The following is a 15076-nucleotide window of genomic DNA, read 5'->3' on the forward strand; positions in this document are numbered from 1 at the left end:
AACCTCATGATGTGATTGTTTTTCTCTGCTGAGTAGTACTCCATTGTGTGTATGTACCACATTTTCTTTCTCCATTCTTCAGTTGAAGGGCATCTAGGTTGTTTCCAGGTTCTGGCTATTACAAATAATGCTGCTGTGAACATAGTTGAGTATGTGTTCTTGTGGTATGATTTAGCATTCCTTGGGTATATGCCCAAGAGTGGTATAGCTGGGTCTTGAGGGAGGGTGATTCCCAATTTTCTAAGAAAACGCCATATTGATTTCCAAAGTGGCTGTACAAGTTTACATTCCCACCAACAGTGTAGGAGTGTTCCCCTTGCTCAACATCTTCTCCAAATAAGCTGTCTTCAGTGTTTTTGATCTTAACTATTATGACAGGTGTAAGATGGTATCTCAGAATCATTTTGATTTGCATTTCCCTGATGATTAAGGATGTTGAGCAATTCCTTAAATGTCTTTCAGCCATTTGAGAGTCTTCTGTTGAGAATTCTCTGTTTAGCTCTATAGCCCATTTTTTAATTGGACTGTTGGGTATTTTGATGACTAATTTCTTGAGATCTTTATATATTCTGGATATTAGCCCTCTGTCAGATGTGGGGTTGGTGAAGATCTTTTCCCATTCTGTAGGCTGTGTCATTTTTGTCTTATTGACCGTGTCCTTTGCCCTACAAAAGCTTCTCAGTTTCAAGAGGTTCCATTTATTAATTGTTTCTCTCAGAGTCTGTGCTACTGGTGTTATATTTAGGAAGTGACCTCCAGTGCCAATGCGTTCAAGAGTACTTCCTACTTTCTCTTCTATCAGGTTCAGAGTAACTGGATCTATGTTGAGGTGTTTTATCCACTTGGACTTAAGTTTTATGCACAGTGACAGATATTGGATCTATTTGCAGTCTTTTGCATGTTGACATCGTTATGCCAGCACCATTTGTTGAAGATGATTTCTTTTTTCCACTGTACAGTTTTGGCTTCTTTGTCGAAAATAATATGTTCATAGGTGCGCAGATTAATGTCAGGGTCTTCAGTTTGATTCCACATGTCGGTATTTATGCTAGTATCAAGCTGTTTTTATTACTGTAGCTCTATAGTAGAGCTTGAAATCAGGCATCGTGATGCCTCCAGAGATTGTTTTATTGTACAGGATTCTTTTGGCTTTCCTGGATTATAGCTAGAGTTTTCCTGCCTGGCCCACAGTCAGGACAAATCTCTCTTACCCGCCAGTCCCACAGTCGCTCAGACCCAACCAAGTAAACACAGAGACTTATATTGCTTACAAACTGTATGGCCATGGCAGGCTTCTGCTAACTGTTCTTACATCTTAAATTAATCCATTTCTATAAATCTATACCTTGCCACGTGGCCCGTGGCTTACCTGCGTCTTCACATGTTGCTTGTCATGGCGGCGACTGGCAGTATCTCCCCCCCACCTTCCTGTTCTCTCAATTCTCCTCTCTGTTAGTCCCACCTATCCTTTCTGCCTGGCCATTGGCCAATCAGTGTTTTATTTGTTGACCAATCAGAGCACATATTTGACATACAGACCATCCCACAGCACTGGGTTTTTTGTTTTTCCATATGAAATTGAGTATTGTTCTTTCCAGGTCTGTGAAGAATTGTGTTGGGATTTTGATGGGGATTGCATTGAATCTGTAGATTGCTTTTGGTAAGATTGCCATTTTTACTATGTTAATCCTACCTATCCATGAGCATGGGAGATCTTTCCATTTTCTGACATCTTCAATTTCTTCCTTCAGGGACTTAAAGTTCTTGTCATACAGGTCCTTCACTTGTTTACTCAGAGTTACCCCAAGGTATTTTATATCATTTGTGGCTATTATAAAGGGTGATGTATCTCTGATTTCTTTCTCAGCCCGTTTGTCATTTGTATATAGGAGGGCTATGGATTTTTTTTTTTTTTTGAGTTAATCTTATATCCTACTACATTGCTGAAGGTGTTTATAAGCTATATGAGTTCCTTGGTCGAATTTTTGGGGTTACTTACGTATACTATCATGTCATCTGCAAATAGTGAAAGCTTGACTTCTTCTTTTCCAATTTGTATCTCCTTGATCTCCTTATGTTGTCTTATTACTCTGGCTGAAACTTCAAGTACTATATTGAATAAGTATGGGTGGAGTGGGCAGCCCTGTCTTATTCCTGATTTTAGTGGAATCGCTTTGAGTTTCTCTCCATTTACTTTGATGTTGGCTTGCTGTAAATTGCATTTATTATGTTTAGGTATGTTGCATTCATTATGTATTCCTGATCTCTCCAAGACCTTTGTCATGAAGGGGTGCTGGATTTTGTCAAATGCCTTTTCAGCATCTAGTGAGATGATCATGTGGTTTGTTTGTTTTTTTCCTTCAAATTTGTTTATGTGATGTATTACATTGACAGACTTTCGTATGTTGAACCACCCTTGCGTCCTTAGGATGAAGCCTACTTGATCATGGTGGATAATTGTTTTGATGTGTTCTTGGAGTCTGTTTGCCAATATTTTCTTTAATATTTTTGCATCAATGTTCATGAGGGAGATTGGTCTGTAGTTCTCTTTCTTTGTTGCATCTTTGGCTTGAAAATCAGGGTAGTTGTGGCCTCATAGGAGTTTGGTAATGTGCCTTCTGTTTCTATTGTGTGGAACAATTTAGAGAGTATTGGTATTAACTCTTCTTTGAAGATCTGGTAGAATTCTGTGCTGAAACCATCTGGTCCTGGGCCTTTTTTGGTTGGGAGACTTTTAATGACTGTTTCTATTTCCTTAGGGATTATTGGACTATTTAAATAGTTTATCTGGTCTTGATTTAACTTAGGTATGTGGTACCTATCCAGAAAATTATCCATTTCTTTTAGATTTTCCAGTTTTGTGGAGTAGAGGTTTTTGAAGTATGACCTGATGGTTCTCTGGATTTCCTCATTGTCTGTTGTTATGTCCCCCTTTTCATTTCTGATTTTGTTTATTTGGATGTTCTCTCTCTGCCTTTTGGTTAGTTTGGATAAGGGCTTGTCCATCTTGTTGATTTTCTCAAAGAACCAACTCTTTGTTTCATTGATTTTTTTGTATTGTTCTCTTTGTTTCTATTTTATTGTTTTCAGCTCTCAATTTGATTATTTCCTGGCTTGTATTCCTCCTGGGGGACTTTGCTTCTTCTTTTTCTAGGGCTTTCAGGTGTGCTGTTAAGTCACTGGTGTGAGATTTCTCCAACTTCTTTATGTGGCACTGCTTTCATAGTGTCCCATAAGATTGGGTATGTGGTATATTCATTTTCATAGATCTCTAGGAAGTCTTCAATTTCTTTCTTTATTTCTTCCTTGACCCATTGGTGATTCAGTTGAGCATTATTAAGTTTCCATGAGATTATAGGCTTTCTGTAATTTTTGTTGTTGAAATCTAACTTTATACCATGGTGGTCTGATAGAACTCAGGAGGTTATTCCAATTGTTTTGTATCTGTTGAGATTTGCTTTGTGGCCGAGTATGTGGTCGATTTTAGAGTAGGTTCCATGGGGTGCTGAGAAGAAGGTGTATTCTTTTTTGTTAGGATGGAATGTTCTGTAGATATCTATTAAGTCAATTTGAGTCATAACATGTTAAGTCCCTTATTTCCCTGTTAAGTTTCAGTTTTGTAGATCTGTCCAGGGGTGAGAGTGGGGTGTTGAAATCTCCCACTATTAATGTGTGGGGCTTTATGTGTGATTGAAGCTTTAGTAATGTTTCTTTTACATATGTGGGTGCCCTTGTGTTTGGGGCATAAATGTTCAGAATTGAAACTTCATCTTGGTGGATCTTTCCTGTGATAAGTATGTAATGTCCTTGATCTCTTTTGATTGATTTTAGTTTGAAGTCTATTTTGTTGGATATTAGGATGGCTATACCAGCTTGCTTCTTAAGACCATTTGATTGGAAAGACTTTTCCCAGCCTTTTATTCTGAGGTAGTGTCTATCTTTGAAATTGAGGTGTGTTTCTTGTATGCAGCAGAAAGTTGGGTCCTGCTTTCGTATCCATTCTGTTATCCTGTGCCTTTTTATAGGTGAATTAAGTCCATTGATATTAAGGGATATTAATGACCAGTGATTGTTAGTTCCTGTTATCTTTTGGTGATAGTGTGTGTACTTATCTTCTTTGGGGTTTACTGCTCTGGTGTTATCTATTGCCTGTGTTTTCGTGGGTGTATCTGACTTCCTTAGGTTGGAATTTTCCTTCTAGTGCTTTCTGTAGGGCTGGATTTTTGGACAGGTATTGTTTAAATCTGATTTTGTCTTGGAATGTCTTGTTGATTGAAAGTTTTCCTGGATACGTTAGCCTAATAGTGCTCTTCACTCATTCTTTGTCTCAATCTTTTTTTTTGTTCTTCACTGTTATAAATGTTCTACTTTTTGTTATTTCTTTAGTTTAATCTTTCTCACTGCAATGTAGAATTTTCTCTGTTGAGTAGTTGTATAGAAATTTCAGTTGATTTATGAATAAATGCTAGACTGAACTAATCTCTTTGGGTGGCCATAGTGAGATTGACAACTCAGTAGTATAAGAAACAACATGAAACATTCTTCCAGGTAGTCATACCAGGGAGGTTAATACTTGTCTTAAGATATATTCCATTGTAAGATTGAACACTGAAGAGTTTGACTGGGAAATCAGATAAAGTGCTCTATTCATTTTCTGCCCTTTCTTCTTGTTTTCACAGTTTTGGGCTGGTCTGTTTCTTTGTGAACCACTAACAGTGTACCAACAATGTTAATTATAAAACCATAGTCATTTTTTTTTTCATTTTTGTTTTTATCATTTTAAAGTAAAGTAGTAAACTGACTAGAAAATACTTGGTTTCAGGACTAGAGAGATGGCTTAGTGGAGAATGTACTTGTTAGCATGAGAACCCAGGTCAGATTCCCAGGAGCCATGTAAAACTAGACATGGTAGCACACATCTGTAACCACAGCACACCTCTGATGAAATGAGAGATGGAGGAGAATTCCTAGAAGCTCTTACTCCACATGCTGGTTAGAGGTAATATTAATCCAGGTACTGCCTCAATCAGATTGGTCTGTGGGCATATCTGTGGGGCATTTCCTTAACTAGTGATTGATGTGGAAGGGCCCAACCAAACAGGTGGTACCACCCTGGACAGGTGGTCCTGGATTGTTTAAGAAAACAAGCTGAGCATACTACAGGAAGCAAGCCAATAAGCAGCATTCATTCTTCCATGGTAATGAACACATAAATCCTTTTCCTCCCCAAGTTGTTTTTGGGCATGGTATTTTATTGCCACAACAGAAAAGCAAACCAGGGCAGTCCAGCTAACCTGGTGTACACACCAGCCAAGGGAGGAAGGTGAGGACTGACACCCAAGGTTGTCCTCTGGCGTCCACACACAAACTCTGACATGCTACGAGAGAGAGAGAGAGAGAGAGAGAGAGAGAGAGAGAGAGAGAGAGAGAGGGAGAGAGGGAGAGAGAGAGAGAATTGGTTTCTGTGGTTCTCACAATTTTGAATTGTAAGATACTGTGATTTTTAAAATTTGGTGGGGATTAGGAATGTAGCTTGTAGAAGAGTATTTGCATACCATGTACATAGACCTGGAATAGATCCTTACGAGGAGAATAGGTAGGTAGATGATAATTGGAACAAGGAATCTGATAGCTAGATTATACTGATCTTATTGATATAGTTGAACCAAAATGTAACTGAAATCCTAAATTATTTTTTTTTAATTTAGCCTATTTAATAATTGTTTCCAAGGTATAGTTGTTAAGCAGTCTGAGACACACTGAATGATTCTTACATTTATCAGGTAGTTGCTATATCATGTTTTTTAAAACCATTAGAACTTTTAATTAGCTGGACAATGGTGGCACATGCCTTTAATTCCAGCACTCGGGAGGCAGAGGCAGGAGGATCTCTGAGTTTGAGGCCAGCCTGGTCTACAAAGTGAGTTTCAGCACATCCAGTGATACACAGAGATACCTTGTCTTGAAAAAAAAAAAAAATTTTAAGTAGTATATTGCCTTCATAACAAAGCTAACTTCTTTTTTTCTAGAATTATTCTAGTATTGATGTCCTCTTATACAGAAGTAGACTTGCCAAATTACAGTCTGTGCAGACTTTAGCTGAAATTGAGGAGTTCCTCAGCTTTATAAGTAAACATGGTAAGTTTTTAACTTCTCATTTTTTTCCCTTTCTAATTGTGGAGGGGCTTTAACACCTGAATTTTTGCTTAATGAAGCAAAACTTAATGTATGGGGTGAAAACTGCCTTGGATGTGTCCTACAAATGCACCTGTTGAGGTCACTAGATTAAATGTTTAAAATGGTCCACCACCATTGTTCCAGGTACTGGAAATACAAAGCCAAACAAAACATTAACAGCTTGAAGTGCTCAGAGTGTGACTCCAGGATTGTACCAGGAGGCTCCTTAAGGAGTGGCCCAAGTGCAGTGTGGAAGAGAAGGGCTTGTAAACCCTACCCAGAAGATCACTACCATGATAGAGGCTTCACTGTCCAGAATGGGGGTGGAGGGGTGAGTCTTAGGAGACAGTTGGGAGGAGGTGATGGGCTTTGGACAGCAATAGGTAGGTCTGTGCACCACCAACAGTAGATTTTACTCTGGTTCCTCTGAAAAGCCAATACAAGAGTCTAAGAGAGTATATCTTTGTATAAGTGAAAAGTCTTCATTCTAAATCTGTTTCAACTTTCTTTTGAATAGTTAAAAATGATTTATCAAATGTTTTTCCATAGCTTGCTCATTGTTCCCTGTTTTAAATTTAAAGAAGTATTTTTTTTAGCCATCTTAATGATATATAATAATTAAGTACTTTCTACAGCTAAGGAGTTATATTAGTCTTTTTTATTAATTAATTGCCTCCCTGTTATTTGATGACTCCATTTAGATTTCTTTCATACTTTTACAGAATAAGGTTTCCATGTGACCCCACAAATAGCCCTTAGTGTTAGTTGTCCCTCCCCATATTCCCTCCCTTTCCCTCCCCCTCCCTGTTTGATGTCCTATTCCTATCTGGGTCCCCCCAGCCCCCATCTACCCATAACTATCTATTCTATTTCCCCTTCCTAGGGAGATCCTTCCCTCCCCCTAGTCCCTTACTCTATACCTAACCTCTGTGGTTATACAGATTGTAGCCTGCTTATCAACGACTTAACAGCTAACTTCCAAATATAAGTAAATACATAGCATATTTGTCTTTCTGGGTCTGGGTTACTTTACTTGGGATGATTTTTTTCTAGCTTCATCCATTTACTGTGAATTTTATGATTTCATTTTTTGGTTTTTTTTTTTTGGTTTTTCGAGACAGGGTTTCTCTGTGTAGCTTACTCACAGAGATCCACCGGCCTCTGCCTCCCGAGTGCTGGGATTAAAGGCGTGCACCACCACCGCCCGGCTTGATTTCATTTTTTAACAGCCGAATAATATTCCATTGTGTGAATGTACCACATTTTCTTTATCTGTTCATCCATTGACAGACATTAGGCTGTCTCCAATTTCTGGCTATTATGAATAGAACAGCAATGAACATACTTGAGACAGTGTCTCTGTAGTGGGTTGTAGAGTCCCACATGTCACACCAAGATGCTGTGACAGACCCAATGCACATCTGGGATGACATCATCCCAAATCGGTAGGATATGGTCTTACTGAGCCAAATGAGGATTCTTTTCCAGAATTGCCAGCATGGAGGTTCTTTGAAACCGAGGCTTTTAAAAATGTGTTTAGCATACCTCTCTCATCCTGATCCCTTACGTCACCTGTTCTAACAAAACTTCGTGTCTGCAGTGTTTCCTTCAGACTCACATTCCTCCTAAGAGGTCCTTGCCATCCACTGGCTGTGGTTGGTATATGCCCAAGAGTGGAATAGCTGAATCTTGAGACAGATCAGTTTCCATCTTCTTGAAGAATTATCACAGATTTCCATAGTGGCTGTATAGGTTTGCACTCCCACCAGCACTGGAGGAGTGTTCCTCTTACTCCACATCCTCACCAGCGTGCACTGTCATTTGTTTTATTGATATTAACCATTTTGTGTAAAATAAAATCTCAAAGTTGTTTTGACTTGCATTTCTCTTATGACTAAGTATGTTGAACCATTTATGTTTCATCTTTTGAGAACTCTGTTTCGTTCTGTACCCCATTTTTAAATTTTCTAACAACTTTATGAGATGTAGAGTTCTTCCCATTTTATGGTGTCCTATAAGTTAGCTAAATTGTATAAGGTGGTGCAGGTTAAGTTAAAGATGTGAACCCAGGACCATCTGAGCTAAAGGTATTTCTAACTACTGCTTCCCAGCCATAGAAAGGGTTTTAACATTTGCAGTGTGAGATTTCAAAATTGTGAGGGTTATTCTGAAACTAGATTGTTGTAGATATTAGACATGTGCCTGCATGATCCTAGGGCTGAGATGTGTGTTCTCATTAGATACAGTGATGGGTACCCAGTGTAAGTTGTCCATATCCATACTGTTAGTGAGGACTGAGTCACCTTGGTCCATTCAGATCACATTTGGCCTTCAAGAAAATGCACCATATCATTATGAAAGCATTTAGTTTTCAGTGCTTTATAGGTTTTTGGAGTTACAGATGAATGACTGTAGACATGTGAAGAATGTTAAAAGATTTGTATATGTTTATTTTCCCATTTTTTAAAAAATATTCTGATGTGATGGAGTTTACGTTTCATAATGTATTACATTTGGTATAATGGCATGTAATTCCTTTTGTGAATGAAAGACAGGGTGTTGGGTTTTTGGTTTGTTGTTTGTTTTTTAATTTGCTGATTTTTTTTAACTTGTTTTATTTTTAATTCTTGAAAAATAAGAAATTTGAGTTAGGTTTCTATTTACTAATTCTGATTCTACTCTGTAAGTTCTTCCTGTCGTTCAGCTGTGGATATGATGAGTCTCTAATATTATTTCTAGGTGATTTATCATCTCCAGGTCCCCTTAAGAGACTTCTAAAAATCTGGACAAGCAGATACCCAGATGCTGTGACAGACCCAATGCACATCTGGGATGATATCATCACAAATCGGTAGGATATGGTCTTATTGAGCCAAATGAGGATTCTTTTCCAGAATTGCCAGCATGGAGGTTCTTTGAAACCAAGGCTTATAAAAATGTGGTGTTTAGCATACCTCTCTCATCCTGATCCCTTACGTCAGCTGTTCTAACAAAATTTCGTGTCTGCAGTGTTTCCTTCAGACTCACATTCCTCCTAAGAGGTCCTTGCTGTTCACTAGCTATGGTTGCAACCACTGACAGTGATATGGGCAACCCTGCATCTGCGCCTCTCTTACAGCAGACAGAGGGGACTGCTGGGTAGTGATTCTGTATTGATCTATTTTTAAAACTTGAGTTTTTACCAGTTGACCTCTTGCTTCCTACTTCCCATGTATGGTTGTGTTTAGTTCCCCAGTTCTGAGTTCATGCTTTCATCCTGTCCAAACCTAACCCTGTGTTGTCTAGAGGGTGATACTCACCCTATACTCAGGAAAGGGGCCATGGAATCTGAAGTAGTCAATTACTTGTGAATTGCCCGTAGCAAGCAATACTCAATGACTCTACCCTCAGTATTGTGTCCTATTTTTCATCTCTTACCAAATTTATTTTTTTTTCATTTTACTTTTTTTTTTTTTTTTTTTGGTTTTTGGTTTTTTGTTTTTTTTTTTTCAAGACAGGGTTTCTCTGTGTAGCTTTGCACCTTTCCTAGAACTTGCTTTGTAGACCAGGCTGGCCTCGAACTCACAGAGATCCGCCTGCCTCTGCCTCCCAAGTGCTGGGATTAAAGGCATGCGCCACCACCACCCAGCTCATTTTACTTTTTATTATTGTCATGGTGGGAAACATGGCAGCATGCAGGCAGGCGATGTACTACCCCTAGCGAGGCTTCTGATAACTGCCACGCCTACCTATGGGTAATACTTCCAGGTCAAAGCTGGAACAGCTACCCACTACAAGGCATGGTGCTGTAGAGAATCTGAGAGTTCTACATCTTGATCCACTGGCAGTGAACTGGCTTGAGCTTCTGAGACCTCAGAGCCCACCCCCACAGTGACACACTTCCTCCAGCAAGGCTACACCTCCTAATAGTGCCACTTCCTGTGGGCCAATCTTTCAAACACATGAGTCTAGGTAGCCATCCCTATTCAAACCACCACACCATCCTTGGGAATTTTATTTTATATTTTGCATAGTTTCTATGCACCAAAGAGGTAGGCTGCAAGGGGCTCATAGTGCCATCTCAGAGTCAAAACCGTTGCTTCTGGGAAAGGCAGCTTTTTCAGGTCCTGTCATCCCCAGTGTGATACAACTCCCTCTCTACTTCTGGCCCTCCACTGCCTGAAGTTGGATTAATTCCTCCTCACCTAGGAGAGCCCATCTCACATGTGCACCTGCCCATTTTGCAATACTTGTTTCTTGTCTACAGTCATGATTTAAAGCAATGAAAGATTAAAAACAATAGTAGCTTTTGGGAAGAGAGGCAGGACAAGCTGGCTTGGGGCCAGGAGCACTGAGTAGTATGGTAAGAATAGAAACAGATCCATGGCTGGAAAGGCTGGTATCTTGGGGTTTCCAGAAAAGGAAGGAAAGTATAGGTAGATAAGAGGCATGCTAGTTTGTTTGACTATAATGTTTCTAAGAAAATTAGAGAAAGCTAGTGTACTGGTACATACTTGTAGTCCTAGTTACTGCCACTGAAGTGGAAAGATTACTTGAGCCTACAAGTTTAGGACCACTCTGAATAATGTAGCAAGACCCCCAACTCTCTCAAGAACAAAGAAGAAAGATGAGGAGGAGGAAGAGGGTGGACAAGGCAGAAGAAGAGAAGAGAAGGAAATTAGACCTATATGAAAAACTGGAAGTTACTTGATTGTTGATTAGGGATAAACTTTGTATATTATGGCTCTTTGCCTGTGCTATTGATATTAACATAAAATAGATCACTTGAACAAAATCACATATGTCAAGTATAAATATAATGTATGTTTATATAAATTTATATATAATTTTTTAATTTATATGGAATTGTATATAAATTGCAATTTATATACATGGTAGTTTACACCTATAATTCCAACACTCAGGCATCAGAAGCAATAAGATCTTGGCAGGTTTGATGCCAGCCTAGTCTACATATCAAGTTCAAAACCAGCCAGGGCTACATATTAAGGCCCTGTCCTAAAACCAAATTTAAAAATTTCCCAATTATAAAAATGATTATTTCTATTTGAGTGTTTAAAAAAAAAATCCCCAAAGATGGAGAATAATGAAAAGATACTGGCTGCATGTTCAGGGAAACCAAACTTGGGACAGATCTACTTTTAATTTTTCAGTGTTTTCTTTTTTCTAGGTAGAATCTCACTGTTGACACAGTGACCGAGTACTCAATGTGAGCCAGGCTCACCTTACCTCAGACTTGTGCAGATTCTCCTGCCTCCTCTTGAACGTTCTGTGATTACAGATACGTACCACCATGTCCGTACTCATCAGATTGCTTATAGCCTCTTCATTACTTTACATTGTCTCTGGGAATAAGACCTTAGATTACAGATACAATGACTTTGGACCTAAGATACAGTGTGCTACCTATTCCTTTAGAGAGAAACATTTAAATTTAAGTGCTTTATTGTATGGAAATGAAGGCACTGAATAAAATCTAGAAGTCTGTTAAAGTATCTTTGGTAATCTTTCAAGAGTGTACTTATTAAATGGGGAGAAATCTAATCCCTTTAGTGTATATTTATACTATATTACAAGTGAAACCTTAATACCTGTGTTCTGTGGTGTGATGCTGTACAGTCGCTTCTCAGACATCAGGGTGGCCTTCATGACTCTAACATTAAGGCTCACTTTTTCTTGTTTTATACAGCTGCTTCTTTCTCAGTAAAATAGAGGAGAGGCTGGCTGCTTCTTCAGGTGATTCCAGTATGAATGTGGATGAGGATGAAGATTCCATTGACAGGAGCGAAGTGCATGAGCCAGAGGAAGATGTTCGTTCCATGATCCAGAGCTGCAAGTTCACTATGAAGATGAAGATGCTAGAAAGCGCAGGGAAGCAGGTGTGTTCCCATCTGTACTCCTCTATGGCTGTCTGGGAGCTTCCTGAACTAACTCTTTTCTTACGTTTCCTCTAAAATATGAACCTTAGAAATAACTGCTTGATCTACTTATTCTCCTTATAAGGGAAGTAATTTTGGATATAGATATAGCTCAGTGGTAAGAACTCTTATCTACCAAGGCCCTGAGTTCCATATGCAACACTTAGAGAACAAAGTTTGAAGAAATACGATTCACAGAACCTCAAGTATTTATTACAAACTGTTTACTGTTTGAAAATATTTATTTTCTGTTACTTAAAAAGCAATTAATGTAATACCAGATTTATATCATTTAGAAAAATGAATCCTGATGCTGACAAATTTTTTAGGTTTAGTTTCTAGATGTCTTGCATTTGATAATAAGATCTTAAGTCTATCTTGCTTGAAAATTTTATATCTATTAAAATATGAATTATATTTGAATATATCAGCTTGTTATTTTAATAACCATTTGTTAACTGCTATTATAAAACTTTATGACCCTTAGTCTAGTAGAAATAATTAACCATTCTATTTTATCAGTTTAAATGCTCAATTATACAATCTTTTCTTTGGGGTATATTAGGAGCAGCTTCAGAATTGTAAAAGAAATTTATCAGTTTCAGTAATTAAGAAGTCATCTGGAAGACTAGCATTAGGCATATCTCAAGTACTTTGTGCAGTGGTCTGCTTCTCTCCCCCAGCTCTCTGCCTCAAATTGCTTTTGTGTGTACATGCATATAGTAATGCTGGCAGTCCCAGGCTTGCCCTGGGAGTTGGAAATGGCTACAGACTGTACTCCTCCCACAAGAAATCTTCCTGGACTGAAAGCAGTTTTTCTTTGACCATATTCTACAGGAGGGAAAAAAAAAAAAAAAAAACACCTTCTTTCCAAAAGCCTTCATCATTGTCTTCCAGGGATTCACTTGTCTCTGACTGCAGCAAGAAAGGCACATCCAAACTGACTAAGCTGCATTTGCTATGGAGAAGGCTAGAGTGCTAGTCCTCAAGGAACTAACAGTAAACACTTCTTACTGCTACTCAGCTTCTCCACAGGAATGAGGAAGCTGAGAATGAACACATGATTGAGAGATCTTGTGAGGAACACAGAAATACCTGGAACTCTGTGTGACACCAGCTTTTCTTTTCTTTTCTTTTCTTTTTCTTTTCTTTTTGGTTTTTTGAGACAGGATTTCCCTATGTAGTTTTGGTGCCTGTCCTGTATCTCGCTTTGTAGACCAGGCTGGCCTCGAACTCACAAAGATCCACCTCGCTCTGCCTCCCAAGTGCTGGGATTAAAGGTGTGCGCCACCACCGCCCGGCAACACCAGGTTTTCTTTAGCATTTTTAGACAGTATATTTGCCTAGAAATGATGGCTAGTAATACCAATAATATTAGATAGAGAGAAAAATCTTGCAGATGTAAGGATCACAGGAAACCTTTATTGTTTCATTTCATTATCTTGAAAGCTTTTTAGAAGCAGAGAATGTACAATTTGAGTTTTGATTATTTTCATCACCAAGCCTTCACTGTATACTGGAAGGTGTTTTGTGGAGCCAGCAGATGAATAATTATGGTGTTAGTAATAAGAACTGAAGGACATGCTGTGTGTTGGTGGCAAACATCCTAATCCCAGCACTCAGGAGGCAGAGGCAGGTGGATCTCTGAGTTTGAGTCTAGCCTAGTCTACAGAGTGAGTTCCAGTACAGCCAGAGCTACACAGAGAAGCCCTGTCTTGGAAAAAAACAAAAACAAAAACAAAAAACCCAAAACAACAACAAAAAGAACTGAAGGACTGTGACACTGCGCAGGCGGGGCACTTCATTGTTGAGGAAACAGAGAAAGCTTCTGGAGATTATGTCTACTTAGGAACTAAAAGCAACAGTCACAACAGGATTTACATGACTTAAAAATTTTAGTGGGGGTAGGAGTGGTACTGAGTAAAAGGTGAGTTCCTGCCCCTCACTTGTGAGGGGAAAGATGGTTTCTGTCCTTTGAGGACATTTCTAATGCCAGGAAACAGGACAGAAAGATAACATATGAGATCCAGGAATAACCTCAGACTCTGAGTCTCTTGCATGGATTTTTGGTTCTACTAATCTGTGAGTACCCCATAAGAAGCCTCCAGAACCAGGTGGTCAGCTATCTGTTTCAGGATAGCATGTGGTTGTAATGAGGAGAAACCTTTGAAGAAGAGCATAGAATTAGCAGTCTGCTGACTAGGATGCTGGTATGCCTAAGTTAGCAGGATGGAGGTTAGAAAGGAGAAACAGGTCCTTGGGCAGGACGCTATTGCCTGGGATTTTACAGGAAGGTACCTCTGAGTCTTATCCTGAAGGCAAAGAAAGAGCAGTTTGTGAGGAGCAGTGTCTAAGGAGCAGGTTACAAGAGCATAATGAGGAATGGGGGAACTGATAAGTCAGGGGAGGTTGAAGATAGGGAGAAGGATTGCTAAAGTGAGGTACCTTATGGAGGTTCACAGTGCAGCTTCATAGCATGCATGATCATCTGCTGAGAGTAGGCAGGGGTACTCCAGAAGGAACTAAGGAAAGTCAGGAACTGTGAGAGAACACCTGTGGAGGACACTGGAGAGGATTCAGTCATGATGGAAACCGTGGTCCATACAACCTGCTGAGTTGTCTCCAAAGAATCTAATGGCACTGAGCCCCAGTGCAGGAGGAGAGCAAGTATGTGCATGAGTTAGCTGGAAATGGTAACATGATTCGTAGTGTAACATAAAGGCAGATGAGCTGAGTGTGTTATGAGAATGTGTTAGACATGGAAAGAAACAAAAGCAAGCATGCAGAGATGTAGTGCGGGAAAGTAGGTAGGTGATTAGAACAGGAGAATGGCTTGACTTTAAGAACTTGGTGGTGAGGGCCTCTGGAGTAAGCTGAGGGTAATTGTCCCTCAAATTGTGAATGGAAAGACAACCACTGTCCTCCTAGCTCCACTCTAACAAAACAGGCACTTGAAGAAGAGTGGCATCCCAGTGCTAGGA

At 39.2% G+C, this 15076-nt stretch overlaps 1 protein-coding gene across 2 annotated transcripts in view; it reads left to right on the forward strand.

Moving 5' to 3' along the window:
* Prkdc (protein kinase, DNA-activated, catalytic subunit) overlaps positions 1–15076 on the forward strand; it is a 237871-nt gene that overhangs the window by 177713 nt on the left and 45082 nt on the right. For both annotated transcript variants that reach the window (XM_052739941.1, XM_052739943.1), the window contains 3 exons: positions 6030–6138; positions 8917–9028; positions 11867–12056. In XM_052739941.1, coding sequence (XP_052595901.1) covers positions 6030–6138; positions 8917–9028; positions 11867–12056 — 411 coding nt within the window. The remainder of the gene's footprint in view (positions 1–6029; positions 6139–8916; positions 9029–11866; positions 12057–15076) is intronic.

The sequence above is a fragment of the Peromyscus californicus genome, unplaced genomic scaffold, assembly GCF_007827085.1.
Source record: "Peromyscus californicus insignis strain IS unplaced genomic scaffold, ASM782708v3 Scaffold_16__1_contigs__length_79575227, whole genome shotgun sequence".
NCBI lineage: Eukaryota > Metazoa > Chordata > Mammalia > Rodentia > Cricetidae > Peromyscus > Peromyscus californicus.